Here is a 23,293-nt window from a genome sequence, read left to right on the forward strand (position 1 = left end):
TGGAGATCAAGTTCCCTCCTGAGCTTTGATGTAAAGCCTGAGTGTTCATTGGCCTGAAGGAAAAAGATAAAACCCCAACCTTTGAAAAAGTCCATATAGGCAGGTTGCACTAAGCAATTGTACATCTCTTTGATTCTAATACACGTGCAGTTTTTCTTTCTCCGTTTCTCTCCTGACACTTCCCCAATTCTGTATACCCCAGAGCTATCCTGAACAGAAGTCCTGGGTGGAGTGTGGGTGTGGCTTGCTTGTGGGGTGCATGTCTGATGGAACGGGCACTGTTCAGAGGTGGGGGAAGCATCTCAGTATCTCAAACAAATGAGCGATTTAGTCACCTGTGTTTGCTGAGACAGAGAATTGAGCATGGTTGCGTCTGGGGAGACAGCCAGCCCAGACACCCCGGGGCGTGAGTGGTTGCCTGAGGGTGGTCCTGGTGCGGGGGGCGGGGGGGTAAGAATTGGTGGAATTATTCCCTGCCTTTCCCTCTGAGAAACTTAGCCCCAAAGCCCAAGGAATAATTGGTCCAGATAGTTTGATTTCTTAAAAGTGCCTCCCAGCGTCCTTCAGCTTGCCTGCCTGGTGATGGGTCTGATGGGAATAATCTCAGTAATGTGTCCTTTCTTTCACAGGGAAGCTTTCTTTCTGTCTTTTTTTTTTTTTAATTGTGCTTCAGGTGAAAATTTACAGATCATATGAGTTTCAAGCTTTCTTTATTGTATCATCATTTCTGAGGGGCCCCCCAGAACTGAGCCGTAGTGCCAGGACTCTGGATACATGTTCATCTCATTGTCAGTACTGGTGTCTGTAGTCAGTTTCGGTGTTAGCCCGTGCTGCACACTCACCACTGTGTACTCCTGGCCATCCCATGGGGCTGCTGCTCCATGTCCTGAGGCGTGGCCGTGACTTGTGTGTGTGCATATGGAGTGTGTGTGTGTGTGCGTGTGTCTTACACCGCCTCTGACGCCGTAGGCTACAGTGTTGTTCCACATCTGTTCGGAGTCGGACCTGTGTGCTGTATAAAGCATGTCCTGCAAACTCGGTAACTTCCTCAAGTGCACACACCACACGTCCTGGGAAGGTGCTCCTCCCATTCACACCAGAAACCACTCAGCCAGATGGTCCTGGAGGCTGAGGGGTGTCTCAGGTGCCCTTTCTTTGGGCAATGCCCTACTTAGACGCTCCTGTTTTAAGGGTATCATTTCCTAAAAATAAGGTAGCTTTTTTCTGCTGTAGTCTCCGGATAACCAAGATGTTCCTAGGTTTCTTTCTTTAGTGGCCCATGTAAACCCCTCTAAGGCAGCTCCATTCTTTATGCAGTGATACTTGCTATTTGCATAGAGCATGCACATCGGCCAAACTAACATTCTTAAACCAGGAAAATAACATAAAAGAACTGGACAGGGCCTTAGAGATTCCCGATCCAACTTCCTGATGCCCCAGAGCAGCACAGTCCAGTATGATAGCCACTAGCCACATGTGGGCAAGGAGCACTTGAAAGGTGGCTTGTCCTAATTGAGATGTGTTATAAGTGTAAAACATAGACTGATGTCAAAAGACTTGGTACAAAAAAAAAGAATGTAAAATGTCTAATTTTTTATAATGATTATATGTTGACATCATATTTGCATATATATTGGGGTAAATAAAATATGTTATTAAAGTTTCATCTGTTTCTTTTTTTAATGTGGCTGTTACGAAATTTTAAATTACATGTGTGGCTTGCGTTATATTTCTCTTGGACTGTACTAGCCTAGAGCATTCCTGACAGATGGCCACCCACCACATTTTGGGATGGTTTCAATTATGAGAGAATTCTTACCTAATAAAATCATGTGTCTTAAGGCATGAGAACATATCTTTGACAAACATCATAAATTGGTATATCCCTTAGATAAGGAGTTCTATTTAATTGATAAGAGGCTTTTTATTTTTAAAAGAATAAACCCAACACTACCGCCTCTCCAAAAGTAAGCTTCACATATCTAAAAAGTATTATTACCAACAATTTTTGTCTCACAAAGCTATACAATCTGAAGCATTGCTCAGTGAGAAAAAAAAAAAGAGGTGATACTGGACTACTAAAAGTGATCTTGACCTCTCAATCCCAGTTGTTGTTGTTAGGTGCTGTTGACTCATAGCGACCCTGTGCACAACAGAACAAAACACTGCCCGGTCCTGTGCCATCCTTACAATCATTGTTATGCTTGAGGTCATTGTTGCAGCCACTGTGTCAGTCCACCTCATTGAGGGTCTTCCTCTTTTCTGCTGACCCTGTACTTTGCCAAGCATGATGTCCTTCTCCAGGGACCGATCCCTCCTGACAACATGTTCAAAGTATATAAGATGCAGTCTCGCCATCCTTGCTTCCAGTTAAGGAAATTAAAAAAAAAAGAAACCTTAATTGAATTTGGAATATATTTCTGAGCTGTTTGAAACATCTGGTATACCACATATCTGCACACATAGACACACACACGCACACAGCTGAGACCTTAAAGATATAGGTCTCTCTGAAGACCATTCTTGGTATGGAGCAAGCAGAATATCCCCTGGAGGGGAGAAACAATGAGATGGAACCAAGTCCCACAAGCGTGGCTGTGTGTTTATTTCCAGGAGCCAGAGGTTAGTGAATTAAAAAGCGTGCATTCCTCTAACCATGGCATCTACCTTCCTTCGGACACCCAGGAGCATGCAGGATCTGGGAGGGCAGCCTCTATGCCACGCCTGACTGTGGATCCCCAGGTAAAAAGCAACCACCACCCACCATATGCAGTGGCATCCCAGGCTGTATTGAATTGGTGGGTTATGAAATAATATCTAATCTTTTCAGGGGAGCTTTCAACTTCCCCTGCCCCTTCCGTATCAGCAAGGCTTGGCTCATAGGCCATCTTTAATAGAGCCCTGCTACTCTTCCTCAGTGTGTTTTCAGGGAACCCCTAACCACACAGCCCAGCCACCAAGATGGCATCACTCCCTGTGGATGGGCCAAGCACTCTCAAAACTCAACCAGCCATGCAAGAGATAATTTCCAGGATTTCTTCTGTGCATTTTTCCTTCCTGTTCCCCTTTCCTGGCTGCCCCAGCACACATGCAGTTACTTACACACGTAGCTCTGTGTCAGGACTGTCTCGTCCTAACCAGTGCAGGCCACGCCTCATTTCTTTGTCTGTTTACCTGGCTTTATTTTTTCTGTCCGTCTGTCTTACATCAAGTTTTGACAGAGACAAGAAGTTTTTGTGGATCTGTTTTGACACCTATGGCAAATCAAAATGCCAGCGTTTAAGGTAGGACTGGGTAGGGCTGATGGTGGGGAGAGCACCACAGTCTCAGTAGCTGTTGAATTGCACGCTCTCCCCTCGTGCACTAGGGCAGGGCCTTCTGTGGCAAGGGTGAGGGAAAAAAGGCAAAGCCATGCTTTTTTCATGGTACAGACTTTTTGCCAATTGGTGTAGACTTTGTGACAGTTACCTTCCCATATTTCACAAGTGGCACCGTGTTTGCTGCAGGTCCTGGCTGAGCCCCCCTGGTAGATGGCTCTGTGGGAAGTTTGCAGAGTACCTGCCTGCATTCTGCTTGGCTTTGCCCTAGTACACTCAGTTGCTTGCTTTCCTGAGCAAGAGAAGACCCTGGATCAGTTCCAATGACTGTGTTAACATAACAAACCTTCTAAAACAGCCTTCTCAGCTAAGGTTTGAGCAAGAAGGATTCAAGGGAATGCCACCACAAGGTTACAGTTTTCGATCTCCAACAGTCTCAATCCCACTTCTTTCTTACCATCGGATCTCTTCAGTAATTAATCCAGACCTTTGTGTTCTTCTGGGGGCTGATATTTTCAGGTGTTGACAGACCCTAGCTCCATGAGACGTTCTTTTTCTACTATTCGGGATAAGCGTTCAAATTCCTCATGGTTGGAGGAGTTCTCCATGGAGCGAAGCAGTGAAAACACCTACAAGTCACGTCGCCGGAGCTACCACTCCTCCCTGCGCCTGTCAGCACATCGCCTGAACTCTGACTCAGGTGAGGTCTTCCACGTTTGCCTCTTTTGTCAGGCACCAGGCTCCTGCCCTGATGGCTGATTGAGCATGGACTGCAAATCATGGGAAACAAAAGTCAGATCAAGATAAGGGTTGAGGAAAGTCAAGAAAGAAGAATGTCCCTTACCAAAGGGGGTTCCTATATCTCATTTATACCCTGAAACAGACCAAGGTTCACTGTATTCATCAAAAGGCTGATGAAATTCCTTTCTTCAGGAATACCCAAAAAAACCGAATAGGACTATAGAAATCATTAGAATTGAAGTTTCCAAATGACCTTTTGCAAAGCTTTTGAGATTCCTTGAGAATATATCGAAGAGCTCCTAGTGGAGGCAGAAGTCAGGCAGGCTGGGCTGTGGCCACCAACTCCACTTCTACCAAGACTGCTACCTAAAATTGTGTTTATGTGTTTCTCACTTAAACTCTTATTTATTTATTTTAAAGGAAAAGGAGTTGTGCTGCTAGAAAGCAGTTACTAGGTTGAGGAATCAAAAATGAAAAAGTAGTGACTTGCACCATATCGTAGGATCAGTAAGTGGCAGAATTGGCCCCAGAATCAAGAGCCTTTGACTTCAAGCTCAGTATTCTCACCCTGGCTTTGTTAGGTGTGTCATTACTTAGTTCAAACATACTTCTTAATTCCCTTCTGCTGGTACCATCTTCTCCCCAAAAAGCTCCACATCTCTGTTTAGGACCTAGAGGGTTCCTGGGCCATGTTATTGACAAAGAGTATTCATTATCATGTCTAGGGTAAAAGGAAGCAGAAGAGAACAGATAGCATACTTTGATGTACATGTCTTTCTGGTGGACACTTGGAAACTTAACTTAATCACTAAAGGGTTTTCTAGCCTTTCTCTCCTGCCTCCCTTTCAAATCACCTGTTGACATGCCTGGGGAAGTCAGCGTTCCTTAGGGGCCCAATCCCAGGGAGAGATGAGACACCTGGGGAGACTTCTCTTCATCTTCAGTGGACAGCGTAGGCTGAGTTAAACCAGTTGCTATTGTTGTCTCTTACAGGCCACAAGTCCGACACCCACCGCTCGGGGGGCAGAGAGCGGGGGCGATCAAAAGAGCGAAAGCATCTTCTCTCTCCTGATGTCTCTCGCTGCAACTCAGAGGAGCGAGGGACCCAGGCTGACTGGGAGTCCCCAGAGCGCCGTCAATCCAGGTCACCCAGTGAAGGCAGGTCACAGACCCCCAACAGACAGGTGAGCACAGAGAGCAAGCTGAGGCTTCCGCAGGAAGACAGGGAAGGGTGTCTGTGACTTTAAGTGTGGAATGCGGGCATTGGGCAGCCACACTGAAACACCCATAAAGACGTCAGTTTCCCAGGAACCTACAGTCACTATGCCTGGAGATTAGCTACTTAATGCTTGTGTGCTCAGAAATTAAATGAATTCACAGAAAACCAGTTTTCCCCAAAAGAAAGACAATGGTGTTTAGAGGTCATCCCATCCCAAGTCTTCATAAGCCATAAGTACAGAGCCACAACACATGAGTTAACTAATATCTCAGCCAGATTTGGGAGGACAGGCTCATCCTTGAGCCAGAAGGGTTTCTTTGATCAGTCGTTTGATCCTTAGTATTTGTGAAAATGGTGATTCATCTCTCAGATCTGCGTTCCTAAGTCAGAGCAGTTCACCCTTATTTACCTAGCTTCCAGCCACCCCAAGAGGAAAACCATGTCTCTCCTTCTGGCCTTTTGCTAAAAACACCAGCCAATACCTAAGAAAGAATTGCCAGAGCTCTGTGAAAAAACCCTATGGCCCTGCTGTCCTCCTCACTCCCAGCCCTGTCTCTATTCAAGGCGCTATGAGACCCACTCAGCAAAAATGATCACTGGGGAAGAGCGAGGCTGCTACTGCAGCCGACTTCTAGAAACAGGCAGCTGAAAAGCTTACCTTCTGGAGCAGTGGTTTCCCATTTTGGTGCAGACCAGGAGCACCCATGGAGCATGTTATAACTGCACATTCCTGGGACCTCAAGAATTCTGTTCCAGTAACTTGGAAGTGAGACCCAGAAATCTGCATTTCCCCAGGAGATTCTGAAACAGGTGGTTCATAGGCCACACACACCTTGAGAAACTCTGTCCTGGAGGTCCATCTACCAACACCTGGGCGCAGATACCTTTGGGGATAGGTGAAGAGGTCAGGTAAGGACTGAGCCAACAGATGAGTATGTGGGATGTAGAGCCAAGTTAACCTCCATGAGTTAACTTCCATGAAGACATGGAAGCAAGAAGTGAAGGTAAGAGAAGGAATTTGCGATTCCCTTAGATCCACTTCCAAGAAGGTTTCCCATACAGAACAACCCCAGAGCATTTGTTCACCTTGTTTGCGGTGTTGTTTCTCATATTTTTTTTCTAAATTTTATTTATTTTGTTATTGTTGAGAATATACCAGTGCAACAGTTTCTACATGTATGATTTAGTGACACTGATTACATTCTTCGAATTGTGCAACCATTCTCACCCTCCCTTTCTGAGTTGTTCCTCCCTTATTAACATAAACTCACTGCTCCCTAAGGTTCCTATCTAATCTTTTTGAGTTGCTGTTGTCAATTCGATCCCATGTAGATAGTTCTCAAAAAAGCATAATGCCCAAGGAAGACATTTTTTACTAGTTAGGCTAAACAATTACTCGATTTTAAGATGATTTCAGGGACTAATTTTGGTTTAAGGTTTAAAGGTTATCTCAGGGCAATAGCTTCAGTGGTTCATCCAGCCTCCATGGCTCCTGAAAGTATGGAGTCCATGAGAATTTGAAATTCTGCTGTATATTTTCCCCCTTTTGATAAGTATTCTTTATGGAATCTTTGATAAAATGTTCAGTAATGGTAGCTGGGCACCATCCAGTTCTTCTGGTCTCATGGCAAAGGAGGCAGCTGTTCGTGGAGGCAATTAGCCATTCATTCGATATCCTCCTCCTGTTCCTGACTCTCCTTCTTCCTTTGTTGCTCCAGGTGAATAGAGACCAATTGTTGTGCCTTGGATGGCCGCTTGCAAGCTTTTAAGACCCCAGGCACTACGCAACGAACTAGGAGGTAGAGCAGAAGCACTAAACACGTTATTAGGCCAATTAACTGGTATGTCCCGTGAAACCATGACCCAAAACCTCCAATGCAAGGAACCAAATCCCATGAGGTGTTTGGTTGTACATAAGCAGCTTCAGCGGCTACTTTTTTTTTTTTTTTTTTTGATGTTGTTGTAAATATATCTATCACACAACTTTTGCCAATTCAATGTTTTACAAGTGTACAACTTATTGACAGCAATTACAATAATCACCTGTGCAACCCTACCCTTAGTCCTTAATGCAAAGTCCCATCACCATTAACTCCCCTTTTCTCCCTCCCTCCCATCCTTAGTAATAACTAATATACTTTGATCTCTATACATTTGCCTTTTCTTGTCTTTTTCTATGGAGCCCTGGTGGCATCATATAATATTTGTCCTTTTGTGCATGGCTTATTTCGCTCAGCATAATGTATTCAAGCTCCAGCCATACTGTAGCATGTATCATGACTTCAGTTCTCCTGCTGGCTGAATAGTATTCCATTGTATGTATATACCACATTTTATTTATCTATTCATCTGTTGATGGGCATTTAGGCTGTTTCCACCTTTTGGCTATTGTGAATAGTGCTGCAGTGAGTGTTGGTGTACAGGTCTTTTTTTGAGTCTGTCTCACATTTTTAAAGTCTTTCTTTCAATGTGTCACTTGTTACATAACACAGAGCTTCCAGACCCTTGCTACTCAAATTGTTTGTTCCAGGGACAAACATCCATGACATCATTGTCTCCTGAGAGCTTGTTGCACATGCAGACTCTCAGGCCTCACTCCAGACCTGCTGAATCCACATCTGCATGGAGATGCGTATGCACATTAAAGGCAGAGAAGCCCTGGTCTAGAGGACATTGACTCCTCAGTCTCCTCAAATCCCCGCTGTGAACCCCAGCCTCCCTTACCCAAACCCGATAGTGCATGTGAATTTGGTAGGGGGCTCTAGCTCAGCTCTTCCTCCTGGACAATTCAGACTCCACGGGCTCTCCAAGGGGTCAGGAACGTTAACAGGGTCCTAAATGGGGTCCCTGCCAAGCCCAGACTAACATGCCACATCTCTCCTGCTATACAGGGCACGGGCTCCCTGAGTGAAAGCTCCATCCCCTCTGTCTCTGACACCAGCACCCCAAGACGAAGTCGGCGGCAGCTCCCACCAGTCCCTCCAAAGCCTCGGCCCCTCCTTTCCTACAGCTCCCTGCTGCGACACGCTGGGAGCCTCTCTCCACCCGCTGATGGGAGTGAGGGCGGCTCCCCACTCACCTCCAAGGCTCTGGAGAGCAACAACGCTTGCCTGACCGAGTCTTCCAACTCCCCGCACGCGAAGCAGAGCCAACAGTGCTCCCCCCAGCGCTACATCTCCGAGCCCTACCTGGCCCTGCACGAAGACTCCCACGCCTCAGACTGTGGCGAGGAGGAGACGCTTACCTTCGAAGCCGCTGTGGCCACTAGCCTGGGCCGCTCCAACACCATCGGCTCGGCTCCCCCCCTGCGGCACAGCTGGCAGATGCCCAATGGGCACTATCGGCGGCGAAGGCATGGGGGGCCCGGGCCAGGCATGATGTGTGGAGCTGTCAGTGACCTCCTGAGTGACACGGAAGAAGACGACAAATGCTAGAGCTGCTCCCCCCTCCGATGCATGCTCTTCTCTCACAGGGAGAAAACCAAGACCGAATTGGGAAGCCAGTACAGCCCCGGGGGGGAGGAAGAGGGAGGAGGAAGATGGAAGGACACCATGCATTATCAGAGAAGAGGAAGTGAAGGACAAAAGGAAAACCAGTCAAACCCACCAAATTGCTTTATTTCCCTCTGCAAGATGGGCACTGCCATAGTTCTGCCTCTTTGCTAGGGAAAGAAAATACAGGAACATGGAGGGCTCTTCTCATGGAGAGGGGGCACGAGGATGGCTTTGCTTCCATTTGTCCCTTCCCACTTTTCTAGAAGCTGTGGAGGGATCTAGCAGCCCGTGTCTATGCTTATTGCCCTGAGTAGCCTGGACAACTTCCTGGCTCATAACTGGGGAGGAGCGGAGACCAGAGGGGACCAATCTTCTCCCTCACCAACTTTTGCTCCTCAGCCAGCACTACTGCCACCAGGGTGACTGCAGCAGCGTCTCATGCATTTTCCTGTGGCTTGCTTCCCCCAGAGAAGCACAGGCAACGCTCAGGAGCATTGGATGGCAGGGTAGGAGGCAGGGAGGGAGGAAAGAGCTGAAGTGGAAGGGGCCAGGGTGCTGTGACAACAGCAGCAAGGGCTGGTCTGGGTGAGAAAAGCCATAGCCCAGAGCTCATGCCGCGGAGGACAGAGAGGGTCAAAGAAGTGGGGAGCAGGTGGTGCTGTTGGGGACAGACCTCCATGTCTGAGACCTATCACCCACACAGTAGGTGTTGTGAGTGTCGGCTAGGATAGGCTAAGGAGGTCACCCAGGGTCCATGAGGTGCCTGAGGCTCTGGCAAGGGTGATATTAAAAGCATTTAACAACCCAATGGCAGGAGTGGATTTTGGCTAGAGTGCTGGAGTCCTGTGTAAGCCAGGCATTAATCCTTTAGATGCTGGTCATGGGAAAACCCTAGGGTGGCAGAGGGGCACTTAAAAGACTCAAGGAAGAGTCTGTCAAATAGAATAGAAGTGAGTCAATATGTGTGACCAAGCTGCACCATAGCAGTGTATACTGGCCGAATGTTAGCCCAGACTCTGGTCCAGGAGGCCAAGGGCCTCTCTGCCAAGCAGCAAGGCTAATCCTGTGCCAACCCCAGTGAGGCCAAGTGCTGGAGACTCAGCCTTCCCTGCCACTGTGCTGAGAGGGCAGAATACACAAATCCAAGGTGGGCCACACATTGCCTGTTGGGACGTTTATAAAGATGGGAAAGGCAGATGGATTGAAACAGAGAGTCTTCAATGAGAGAGTCTGAGTTTACTGAGGACCTCCTGTGAGAAGGGACCGTATAGCCTGGCAGCTTCTTCTTCTGGCTTGTGGTTCAGAGTCCATTTGTTAGGGTGTCTTTATGGCGATTAGTAAATATACCTCAGCTTAGACCTGGGCTCCTCATTCCAGCAAACAGGCTCTGACAGGGCCTTATCACATAATGTGACACGATGGGCCCCAGTGGCCCTGAATATTTCCCTGGGCCAGGATGGAATTCAAACCCCCACACCCCCCGCAGCAAGTCAAAGGTGGGCAGAAGACAGTCTCAGGCCACTGAGATCATTCCTAACCCCCACAACTTAGAAGTGTTGGGAAAGAGAGCCCTTTCTGAGCTAAGCAGCTCTCCTTCAGTATAGACTATCCATTTGGTTAAACAAATCGCTGCTCTTATCTGGGGCAGCCCTTGGAAATACACATCTCCTTTAGTCCCTCCCCAGCCCCCAGGACCATCACAGTAAGTGGAAGGATCCCTGGAGAAGGGTGCAGGCGTGTCCTCCTTCCCCAGCCAGGGCCTGCTGGAGTCCACCTCCCAGGCTCCTCCATGGGGAGAGTCTGAGGAACCCTGGCCAGGGATCTCAGTGAATAAATGCTGGGGCACCTCCTCCAGCTCAGACAGACTCCGCCTCTTGGGTAGGAGCAGTTTATGGCTGTGATTTTCTTAAAAGAAGCCTCTTTTTTTTAAGGAGTTGTTTCTTTTTCATTGTTGTTTTAGTTGAAATAGAAATAAGGCATAGCAGCATCAGCTCTGAAAGCCAAATCCAACCATGTGACCATGGGATCATTTGTCATGGCTCCCCTTCTCTCCTAGATGTTGATGGAGCTTCATGAGCCACGGTCAGGCCTACACCAAAGTATTCCCAGGGCACAGCGGCAGAGACCAAGGCCTCCCATTCACAGCCCCTCTTCCATTTATATTTCCCTCTCCTACTCAGCTCGTATGTGCTCGGGGGTAGCTGGGAACATGAACATGACTGTCTAACACCCTGATCCTGACAGGCACAATTGTTCCCTAAGACTCTGATGCAGGGCCTGGTAGTGTTTCTAAGGTTTCTTCTGCTCAGTGTCATTTCATGCCAAAGTGCTGCTATGGGCTGCTGTGTGTGCACAAAATGGCTTTCTTCCACCTAGGAAATGTGGCTTTCCCCAGGGACAGGCTTACCACAAAACAGCCGTTCTGAGCCCGTGAGTCTATTGCATGATGTTCTCAGCCAATTGAAGTGATGCCTTACGCTGGCAGAGCAATTACTAGAAATGGAATTTGCCTGCAAACAATATTATGAACGCTAAACTTATTGTGCCAGGAAGGCTTCCTGCACACCTGAACTCCTTGAACTCACAGGAAGAAAAAAAAAAAAAAAAGGCATTTGATTTCTGAATAAAGTTGTCTGACACATGGCAGATGTGGTCCTTGACCAACTGCCTGATTTTTTTAGTACCCGTGAACTTATGGACTTTTTTTTTTTTAATTCAATTTCCCCTAACCAAGAAATCTAGTTTATTTTCCCTTAGCCTGCACTTAACCTTCTATTAAGACCAGAAAACAAGAGGAAATTCTCTGTTAGGTCACGGAACCTATTATCATCCTCCTCTACTGCCCCTGAATAGACATTAGCCCCAGTTTTCCACTCAGTAGCCGATTGTGACATCCCTTCCTAGATATCAAATTCTGCTGCTGCTTTCCCTTGAAAAGAGGCCCTTTTAGATATCAAAACCTGTGCTGCTCTTTGGTTTAAAAACGATGTCAGCATCTGAGAAATTCCAAGCAAAAGAGGACTACCTCCAGTGTCTGAGATGATCACGTGTGGCACCTGCAGTCCCATTAGAAGATTCTTCAGCCATATGTTCAGCTTCTCTTGCTAATATTAGTCTTTGCATCTCCTCAAAATAAGAGAGAGAGAGAAGGAAGGAAGAGAAGAGGAAGGAAGAAAGGAGGAAAAGAAGAGAAATCAAGGCAGGGAGCTGTTCTAACTAGGTTTATCTTTAGATGTTGTTAATTATGGCTCCAGACAGACTTCTGGTGGGAAATGCACCTCTCTCTCTCTCTCTCTCTCTCCAGGAGGGCAGAGTGCCAGCAGGCCTCCAGGGGCAGAGCTTTAGGCTTTAGGCCCAGGTGCCCTGTAAGCCAGGGTCAGTCTAGAATTACCTGCACCACGAAGGATGGTGTCCTCTCGTGCTGCCAGGCTCCTTATGAGCCAAATCTATTTCCATTCTGGGCTTCACTTTCTACTCCCCACTCAGTATCCCCATAGGGTACTGAGATTACTGAGAACATTTCCCTGCAGCTTAACTTCAAATGTTCTGGGTCTAGCCCTCACCTGACTAAAGGGTCACAAAGAAAATCCCGTATTCTACTACTCAGCCAGCGTCTCCCTTCCCCACACATGTCCACCCCATATGCTCAGACTGAGTCTCCTCTTCCCTCTGTTCCCCATCCCTGGCCCTTGTTTTGCTGCACGTCAGCGTTGACCCAGCTCCTGAGATGGTTAAATCCACAGGACCAAGCTTATTTGCTTACCTGACTGCCTCTGTGGTGCTGTCTGATATTGGTCTATGTTCGTATTCTAATGATACCCTTTGGAACTCACTAGGTGATATTCATGAGATTAAATGAAAAAGGGTGTAAAGTGCAGGGGCTTTTGGTGTGTGTGTGTGTGTGTGTGTGTGTATAATGTCTACATACTAGATAAAAGCTTATGCAGGGAAACTAGGTTTCTTCTGCCACAATGGGACAAAAATTTTAAAGAATTTTGATTTTTTTAAAGAAAACTCTCAATTTTTCATTGCTCTCTATTTCTGAAACCTGTTCTGGATGTTTCATTTTTGGAGAGAGCATTTTCTTAGTGGTTGAAGCCAGGGACAAGTTGAAGAATTCTTGAGTTAATTTATCAGCTCAATGAAAAACCAAACCCGTTGCCGTTGAGTCAATTCCAACTCATAGCGGCCCTATAAAGGGCAGAGTAGAACTGCCCCGTAGGGTTTCCAAGGAGTGGCTGGTGGAACTGCCAGTCTTTTGTTTAGCAGCCAAACACTTAACCACTGCACCACCAGGGCTCCATAAGCTCAATAGTTGTATATAAATATTGAGCGATTGTGTGAAAAAATAGTATGTACATACAGCTGAGGGGAACAGATAGTTGCCTACCTTGCATGGGTTTTGGGAGACTAAAGGAATCTTTCAATGCTGTTTTCATTTATCAGTTTCATATCTATTCTGTTTTGAGAATGACCTGGAGCTAGCATGTGCAGAGAATCATAGTGAAAGCTAAAGAAATAATATAATGGCTATAGAAATTTTTCAGGATGCTTCTGTGCCTTGGGGGAAGCTTCTTCATTTGCTCTCCCACCCAACCTGGCAGTCCTTCCCTTCTTGGAATCCATAGTACTGAGCACTGTTCAGGGGGCACAGGAGAGGACTTCGTGATGCAGGAAAGATCGAGAAGTGGGCCCCTTCCAAGTGGCCAGTCAGGATGTGAAGCTTTGGCTCCAGACAAGATCCCCATAGGGAATCCAGTCCAGGTCTGGATAACGTATCTTTTAAATATCTCCATATGGAGACTCTTAACGAAAGCCAAACAAAATTAACTCAGGAGTTGTGGCCTAACCTTTTGAGATTAGTAAGCGCTGTCTGTACCAGCTGCTTTGGTTTGGTTTGGTTTTCCTCCTCTCTGGACCACCCAGTACATCATAGCCAGGTCTGCCCCAAAGGGAGCAGCAGCAGTGCCTTCTGTGCTGGCTGCGGTGAGAAGGCTGTTACAGACTGCTGAGGTTTATGTCGTCTGCCACCTGCTACACCTCACCCAGTCACGGGACAAAGATGTAGCACTTGTTGGGGACGAAGGACTAAGAATGGGAAAAACAAAAAACTATCTTTGGTTTCTGGTGACCATCTTTTCCTTTCCTTGACTCCTTCATTCTGCTTTGACCTTCTGAGGCTTATGCATCCCAGAGAGGTCACACCAAGCCAAAGAGAACAGTTTCACAGATTGTACGAATCTACTCAGCAGACAGACAGAAATTTTCCCCTTCATCTCAACACCCCTTAAATACTTTTTTGCAAATAGCTTTTCAGGTATGAGAGGCTAATGACTAAAAGGAGCCTGGAAAGCTGCTCTTAGCAATGAATGGGACTCACAGCAGCCTCATCGAATGGCTAGTGCCCTATTTTTGCAGTCTTGCCTGTTTATCCCCCCTGCCATGTTGTAAATAAAGGGGTTAATATTTTGACCTTCTAAATGCAAAAAGATTTTATAATAAGCCATGCTTTTATGTAAATACATTATGGAGGTATGAATTTTTATCTTTGAGGATATGAAAGAGTTGAGTAGATCAGGTAGAAAGAGGTGTGTGGATTTATGTTTCTTTTTATTTGTTTGGGTTTGGTTGGTTGGTTGATTGGTTGGCTTGTTTTGTGTTTTTTTTTAACAAACCTGCTTCAGGACAGCTAAGAAAGATAGATTTATGCTCTACAATAATTCTGAATTAGCTTCTCTTTAGGAATTAATTTCAGTCAAATTTAATAATACAATATTTGAGTAAAAAATCTGAGGCTACGGTACCACCTCTGTCTTCTCTTTCTGGTCTCTTTGTCTTCCTTCTTCTGTCTTTCTCCGTCTCTCTCTTGTCTCTCTCACCATATCTCTCCTCTCTCTAGGGACCTAAAATGTAATCAAGATTAATATTATCTGAAAACTTCAGTGAAAGCTAAGGAAATAATAGAATGGCTATAGAAATTTTGGGGGACATCTTTAACCAATAAAAAACAACATTTAAATCTTGATGGGAAGTTTTTTTGTTGTTGTTAATAAAATTAAAATGTAGTATAATGATGTAAAAGAAAAATATTGGGAGTCAATCAATTCTAGGCTTTCGTACTAACTTGTGCCTTCAGCAAGGGTAGTCACATCTCTCTACTTCCTTTCCCTTGCTAAGAAAATTGAAATACCAATACTTGGCTAGTTCATGGGTGTGTTAAATGTTCATAAGAAAATTAATACATAATTTAAAGCATTTAGTCTCCACAAACCAATACCTAGATATTCCTGGCATTGCTATAACCATTTAATTTTTTTTAAAGAAATTTTATGTTGAATAGAACCTAAGTCTAGGCTCTGCTTAAATTTATGTTCTAGTCTTCCCATTTTCCTTCCTTTTCTTGTTAGCTAACTTAAACAACAAAAAAAAAAAATCTAGCTTTTTTTTAATCCAGGAAGGAAGTTCGGTTTTCATGCTCAGTGCTTCCCAGTATCCCTCTTCTCTTTATTGACGCTTAAGCCAGTCATAGATCCAATAACCACAGTCTAACACTTAGGATCCTCACCCAGACATCTTCTCTAGCCAGCACTGGAAATCAGAATGACTCTTTCCCCTCTCTTTCTTTGTACTGTAAGCCTATCAGAGGTAAGAATGGATGTATTTTGGAGCCAGATCTTAGAATTTGCCCCAGGCAATGCCACTTCCTCCTCTGTCCCCTCAGAGGATGGCCCTAAAACTGAAAATGAGATTAAATCAAAATTGCCAACTCTGAATTTGACCTTATTTGGTGACTCAATTGTTTTCTTTCTAGTATTCTAATTTCTTCTAGCAACGGCCCCACCACTCAAGAACCACCACTCAAAGCAAGTTTCCTTCCTATTAGAAATCTTTGTAGGTATTTCAAATGATCCAATTAGAAACAAGGATGAGCAGAAAAAACACACTTCAAAATTTCAAAGTGCCATTAACAATTCTTTTTAAATAAAGGTGATATGAAATGAGGGCTAAACACTGTAATCTAACTGCCAACTGAAGTATACAGTAGCTCTGGTCTTAGTTACATTTGATATGGAATTCTATAACATCAAACAGATCCCAACAGATTTAGTAAAAACATAGGTATTGAATTTTAACGGCTACCAATTGGGATATACACTTAGCCTGCAGGCTGAACTCCAGTCAGTGTTTTTATATCCTAGTGTTTTGTGCACAAGCCAAAAATTTATACAAAGCCAACCTAAGTGCTGTAATTGCAGAGGAACCTGGCTCTTGGTGACATTAGAGAGCAGTCCAACTCCATTCAACTCTGAGTCCAAGATTGGGAACTCACCCGGAAAAACAAATGGAGGCGAAAAATCTAATGCACCAAGTGTACTTGGCATTTGATAGCAGGGACAACCTGGGTAAAGGGTAGGAAGACAAGCTATAGAACAAATACAATGCTGAGGTGGGAAAATAGCCGCTAAACGCAGGAAGAGGACGGGCTTAGAGATACGTGATCTTGGACCCTCTTTTGGACTTAGATCATTGTACTGGATTCAGAGAGGTTCTTTCTGTTAAACTCCGAAGGATTTGAAGGTCTAAGAGGCCTAATAGATCCCTGAGTAATTTACCAGACCTGGGAGATGGAGAAAAAGGAGGTTCTTGCTTTCAAGCAGTTGGAAGACAAATCTTTATGACTTCAGCAGTGACAATAGTGGAGAGATTACATTGACCTTCCAAGAGGTGTGAAAGCTGCAGGAGGGGAAAGGCTCCCATGAGTGGGACAGGGGATTTATCAGGAATAGATTTCAGACTCTGCAGGGTGCACCGGTACTAACCTCAAAGGATAGCATTGCAAGGAGGTGGACTGCAAGGTGTCTAGTTATGCCCTCTGTCCTTTGGGAGCCAAGGTCAGGCCTTTCCTCTTTGACTTGCTCTTAGAGGATGAGTTTGTAAAATGGGATTGAAGGAAAATTGGGTGCTCTGCCTCAGGCTGTTAAAATGCTGCCACCTGCATTATACAACACATGTGAGTCAAGGCCCACGGGACACTTCCTTACTGGCAGCATCCATTGCTTAGTAATGGCGTTTGACTGGCAGCCAATGGCTGGCCTGCCCAGAGTATCGGTGCATCTCTCCTACGCCCAAAGTTCAGCACTGCATGTTGACCAGGTGGATATCCTGTAATATAAATGCTCGTCTGGATCCAAAAGGAAAACCATTACAAATAAAAGAAAGGTGAACAACTTTAATGTTTTGGGGGGGTCAAAGAAAATAATAAATAAATAAAACCTTGTTGTAAAAAATTAACCAGCCTGACTCCCGTCATTTGATTTGCTTCTTTGCTTCTGCTAAAAAGGGCAGCCGCAGGAGCGGAGCCTCACCGGGATCGTGGGCTGATTGGGCAGCAGGGTCTGCGGTGCAGTTGGCTGAGGCCTGCTCAGCCCAGCGAACTCTGAAGACATCTGGAGTTTTTCAGAGTTCCAAGGACATCCTGGGAGGTCCTTTATTCTGAAGGAAAGGAATATAATAGACTCCAGACAAACAAGTTCCCTGGAAAAGTTGGGCAGATCTCCTGATCAGAAAAATATGTCTAGGTGAGGAGTTTAAAAAGATAAGCAGAAAACCTCTGAGGAACAGTAGGGCTTCATGACTGAAAGAACTATAACCAACCTCCTCTCCCAAAAAGAGCAAGGATTATGGGACACCAGCTTTGCTGCAAAGTCCAGCAAAGATCTCACTCCTCAGGACTCCCAGGAGACACTGCCCATTCTTTCCTTTTGCTTAGATCTCTGCTTATTTGACCACAATCCAATACCAGTTACCATCGAATTGGTTCCACCTCATAGTGATCCCATGCATGTCAGGAAGGTAGAAACGTGCTCCATTGGGTTTTCAATGGCTGGTTTTTTGGAATTAGATTGCCAGTCTTTACCCACAGTGTGCCTCTGGGTAGACTCAAACCAATAGCCTTTTGATAGCAGCTACATGTGTTAACCTTTTGTACACACAGGGACTCCTTTACCCACAATTCTTTCCTTAATAAAAGTAGCAGGCACCAGGTCCAATGGTTCATTTGCTTCTCCATTCTCAGAACAACTTCCTGTTTCATTCTCACTGGGGCCACATCATCTTCCTCTAGTCCTAGTCTTGGGTTTATTATTTTAATAAGAATAATTTCTATCAATTAAATAAAAACTAGAATTCTATGGAAGTCCCCCATTTTTTGCAATTTCTCAAGCCCTAAGATATATAATTTTATTAGGTAAGATTCTTCTTATGATCAAAGCCATCTGCAAAGTGTGGGTGGTCATCTGTCATGGATGGTCTAGGTCCTTGGAGGCTGGGTTGATCGGAAATCTCTAAGATCTTGTCCAACTCTTAGATTTTGTGTTATTTTCCAATCATTTCTTTGCCATGCCTCCATCACCACTGGAGTTAGACAGAATTTGACAAGTTTCTCCTAATTTAATACTTTTGTGAGATGACTGATTTGTTTGGGCACAGGTAGGTTTGTGAGAAGTTCATATGGATTGATGTGTTTTTCTGGTTTTTTTGTAACCTAGAGCTTAGGTCCACAGTGTTTCACAGGCTAAAGGTGCCTATAACACATATTTTAAAAATAGACTGTTCTAAACTTTTCTCTGGGTGTTTCTGTATTATGCTTTGGAGCATTTCTTGGTCACCTTTAGACAAAAAACCAAACCTGTTGCCATTGAGTCAATTCCAACTCACAGCAACCCTATAAGACAGAGTAGGGCTGCCCCAGAGCATTTCCAAGGAGCAACTGGTAGATTTGAATTGCCAACCTTTTGATTAGCAGCCATAGCTCTTAACCACTGCTCCCCCAGGGCTTCTTACGCAAGATGTCGCTAAACCTAAATCTTGCCCCTGGGATAGTACGGCTTGTCTTTACCTGTGTACCACATTCCTTTATTAATCAGCTGAGAAAATGCCCAAACCGAAGACCAAGGGTTCGGTTCCTTAAATATTTAAACACAGAATGCCGGCAGTAGTCACAGGTGCGCACTGCTCTGGAACACCTTAAACATAAAAAAAAAAAAAAAAAGGTGACAGAGAAGGGAAAGAATAATGGCGATAGATGCAAGTGCTGGAGTCAGTCCCAAACCAAAACCCAAACCCAGTGCCATCGAGTCGATTCCAACTCATAGCCACCCTATAGGACAGAGTAGAACTGCCCCAGGGAGTTTCCAAGGAGCACCTGGTGGACTCGAACTGCTGACCCTTTGGTTAGCAGCCGTAGCACTTAACCACTACACCACCAGGGTTTCCGAGCCAGTCCCAGCGAGTTCAAATGTGCACACCACTGTTAATTAACTGGGAACCCTTGAGCGAACCACTTAGCTTCTCTAAGGCTCACTTTGCTCATCTTTGAAATGGGAACAATAGTAGCAACTATGTCATAGGGCTGTTGTGTGGAGTGAACAAGTTATTGCATATAAAGAGAACAGCCAGTGTCTGTCCCATAATAGGTATTCAATAAATGTCAGCTATAACCATAAATGTCATTATCATCATCATCATCACTTTGTAAAGTGAATTTGCCCAAGATTAGCATATAGCCCACCAAACCTAAGGGATTGAGTCCTTCAGGACCACATTCTAACCAGAAAATTGTGCTGAGTGGGTTTTCCCTTTCTGTTAACGAATCACAGAGGATGAGTTGATCCTCAGACAGGTTTCTTAGGGAAAGGGAATAAATTAGCTTTAAAAAAGCAAGCAAATCGTTATTATATATCTATTTTTAAATAATGCCTCCACTCTTGTCTCAGAAACAAGCCCTAATTTGCTTATTCTCCACTTCTAATTTCCATATTCATTTAATAACAAAATGGGAGAAACATTAGTGGGAGATAGTAATTGTACAAGTAGCAATAAAGTTAATGGCAACATTAGAAATGCTGTACACACATAAGCAGCAATATTCAAGGCAATTTGAAATATCAAGTAACTCACAAATTAATGGCACATGTAAGTGAATCATAAATTCAACATCAATGGCCTGATTGTTACTCCATTAAAAAAAGAAAAAGTAAGAATAGCCCTTTTAAAAGACCATTTCTAGGCGGTCAGTAAAAACTATTGGTTTATAAGGCATCAGCTTTGGGTATAAATAAAAGTGTACAACCCCTTGCAGGGGACTGCCAGGTGAGTATTCAGGCAAAACGTGTGACTATAGCCAACCACATGAGTCCATCCAGGGAAAGGGCACCCATCCCTCAGGGCATTGGTTCCAGGCCTCTGTCTTCTGCCTCTTGGGCATAAAACCATATGTGTGCACATAAAAATAAAATGTAATGTCATTTAAATGTAGCCTTCATTTGCTGATGCTTAAGTGATTCATAACACACAGGAGTCATAGAACCCAGAATGTTAGAACAGGAAGGAGCTTGGTTACCTGCTCTGTCCAGGCTCTTTATTTTATATGTAAGGAAGTTGAGATTTAGAAAAACTCTAAAATGGGCTTTCCAGAGGCCAAGGAGGTCTCCAGCATGGGGCTCCTGTGAACCTGGACATTAGGCTCTTGAGGTGGCTTCAGCAACACCAGCTCAACTTTCCAAAAAAGAAGGAAAACCGCAGAGAAACACCTCAGGAGGCCATTTGCTACCAAGTCCAGAAGATTCCTTTGAGACTCTAATGGAGGCTGTGGACCCTCTCCCTTGAAAAACCCACAGACAGATTCTCAGAGTGTTTACAGCCCCCTGCCTCATCCCAGAGCCTGGTTACATACAACCCCTGCAACAATTGTGGGAGAGAGAAGGAAAATATCAGTACCAGTTGCCATTGAGATAATTCCGACTCATGGCAACCTAATGTGTGTCAGAGTAGAACTGGGCTCCATGGGGTTTTCAATGGCTGCTTTTCAGAAGTAGATCACCAGGCTTTTCTTCAGAGGTGACACTGAGTGGATTGAACCTCCAACCTTTTGATTAGCAGCCCAGTGTGTTAACTGTTTGCACCACCCAGGGCCTCTAGTTAAGGACATACCAGGCTGTATGCGTCAAAAGAATTCAGAGGAAGAACTGTAACAGATCAAATGATCCAGGCCTGGAAATGAACGAAAGCATCGGCCAGTTCCTGGGCAGATTGGAATCCCAGCTCTCCTCGACCTCCAGCTGTGATGGCTTCACTTGATGGGAGTGCAGTGTGGCTGGCTGGGAGTGGGGCGGAGAGGGGAAAAGGGCACTTCATGGAAATACAGCTCCTTAAATATGCTGACCTTAAGTGCTTGGTAGACCTGGGTCCAAATTCCAGCTATGCATGTGCCCCCAAGCATGTTACTTAGACTCTGACCCTTGGTTTCCTCAACTGTAGCGTTAGGATAATAATACCAACTTTACATTGTAGTATTTAGAATTAGAAATAACATATGTAGAGTACCTAGCATGGTTTGTAGCATTGAACAGGCTTTCAATAAAACCTGATTGTTACTATTATGGATTCATCCATTCATTCAATAGTACTTATTAATCACTTACTATGGTGCCAAGCAGTAGGGTTTCAGTAATGAACAAGACAGACAAAATGCATATCCTCAAGTTGTCTACAGTACAATGGAAGCTGCAGACAAGAAAACAAGCCATTGCACCATAGTGTGATTCTTGTAGGATGGGAAACTTTCAGGGGGCTGCTGAAGCCCATAGAAGCAACTTGGGGAGTCAAACAGCTTCCTGGGAGAACTGGCATTTGAACTGAGGCCTGAAGAATGACAGGGGTTAGCTGGGCCACAAGGATGGGGAAGAGTGTGCCAGGTAGAGATGTGGAGGAGTAGCTTGCTACATTTCAAGGGCAGAATTTTTGAAAGGGCGTGTTAAGAGAGAATTCTGGAGAGTTAAGGGACAGCTTATAAACCATGTACAGAGCTTAGCCTTCACATAGCACTATATTGGCAAGTGACACGGTAAGTATTCAATCATGGGAAGGCTAGATGCAGATACCCCTTGCATAAGCCAAACAGGATTTACCTACCTACAGGATAAAGAAGAAAGTATAGTCAGTGTACACCACAGATAAATAACAATATTCTTCAAGTCAGACAGAGATACAAGCTTCAGGCCACCAAACTCTTTATTAGGGGATACACAGCTGAAGACAATAAAGTCTGAGTGCATGAGGGTCATATCAGACCCTCTGGAAGCCTAACTGCCTCCTCCAGGTTCAACTCATGAACATAACACTGAAGCTGTTCTTGGCGAGGGTTAATTTGGAGAAGTGCCAAGGTGCATGTCGGCTTGTGCACTTCATCAATCTCGAAGCTGTGCCATGTACAATGTGGTCACAGGGCATGGACAGTACAGAACCTTCAGGCTAGAACACTGGTCTCATTTGTCATGCTCAACCTCCCCAGCCCAATACAGTCCAGGCCAAGTAAATCCCGGAGTTCAGTGCTGCAGAACCCAGCAGGGGCCAGTTTCCCAGGGGCCTCTGGGAGGAACGCTAATGAGCCCTTTGTCTGGCTACTCTGTTTATCCCTCAGGCTTTTATCCTGAGGGCAGTGAGCAGCCATTGATGTTATTTGAAGTAGAGGGAGGATATGATCTGATTTGTAAAAGCACTCTGAAATGAGGAGAATGGGGTTTCAGTGGGAGAAATCTGCAGAGGGGAGAACATTTAGGAGGTCACTGTAGGGCAGGTGACAGAGGTGGCCTGGGCTAGGATAGTGACAATCAAGGTGGAAATAAGTGGACAGAATTGGTGATAAATCCATTAGGGGAGGAATAGACAGGATGTTACAATCACTGGGTGTGTCACATTGACATTAAATTGATGTTAGTTGAAATGGTATGTTAGTTTTCTGTGCTACTATTGCTTGGTAAAGTAGAGGGTCAGTGAAGACCCTCAATGAGAAGGATTGACACAGTGGCTGCAACAGTGGGCTCAAACATAGCAACAACCGTGAGCGTGGCGCAGGACTGGGCAGTGTTTCATTCTGTTGTGCATGGGGTTGCTATGAGCCAAAGCTGGCTCAATGGCACCTAACAACAACAATTGGTACTGTAAAAAATTACCACACACTTGGGGCTTAATACAATGCAATTTTATTCTTCAGTTCTAGAGGTCAGAAGTCCAAAATTAATTTCACTGGGTTAAAGTCAAGATGTTGGCAGGGCTGGTTCCTCTTGGAGGCTCTGAGGGAAAAATCTGTTTTCTTGCCTTTTTCAGCTTCTAGTGGCTACCTATATTCCTTGGCTTGTAGTCCTTTCCTCCATCTTCAAAGTGCTTCACTCCATCCTCTGCTCCTAGCATCACATTGCCTTCTCCTCTGGCTCCTTCTTCATCCTTCATATAAGAAATTTTGTGATTACATCAACCCACCCAGATAATCCAGGATAATCTCTCCGTCTCAAGAGCCTTAACATAATCACATCTGTAAAGTCCTTTTTGCCATATAAGGTGACATTCATGGGTTCTGGGAATTGGGGCATAGACATCTTGGAGGTCCATTATTCAACCTACCACAGATGGTGGTGGTGGTGGTGGTTAGCTGCTCTCAAATTGACACCAAACCATAATGACCC

The 23,293-nt window shown here is 44.9% G+C and overlaps 1 protein-coding gene across 1 annotated transcript in view; it reads left to right on the forward strand.

The window, feature by feature from the left end:
* The window catches only part of LOC126066847 (voltage-dependent R-type calcium channel subunit alpha-1E), a 360,842-nt gene extending 351,551 nt beyond the window's left edge, over nucleotides 1–9,291 (forward strand). The window contains exons 44-47 of the mRNA XM_049868254.1: nucleotides 2,614–2,742; nucleotides 3,837–4,017; nucleotides 5,052–5,242; nucleotides 8,169–9,291. Coding sequence (XP_049724211.1) covers nucleotides 2,614–2,742; nucleotides 3,837–4,017; nucleotides 5,052–5,242; nucleotides 8,169–8,711 — 1,044 coding nt within the window. The 3' untranslated portion in view covers nucleotides 8,712–9,291. The remainder of the gene's footprint in view (nucleotides 1–2,613; nucleotides 2,743–3,836; nucleotides 4,018–5,051; nucleotides 5,243–8,168) is intronic.
* The last annotated feature ends 14,002 nt before the right edge of the window (nucleotides 9,292–23,293 follow it).

This window comes from Elephas maximus, chromosome 24 (assembly GCF_024166365.1).
Source record: "Elephas maximus indicus isolate mEleMax1 chromosome 24, mEleMax1 primary haplotype, whole genome shotgun sequence".
NCBI classification, from domain to species: domain Eukaryota; kingdom Metazoa; phylum Chordata; class Mammalia; order Proboscidea; family Elephantidae; genus Elephas; species Elephas maximus.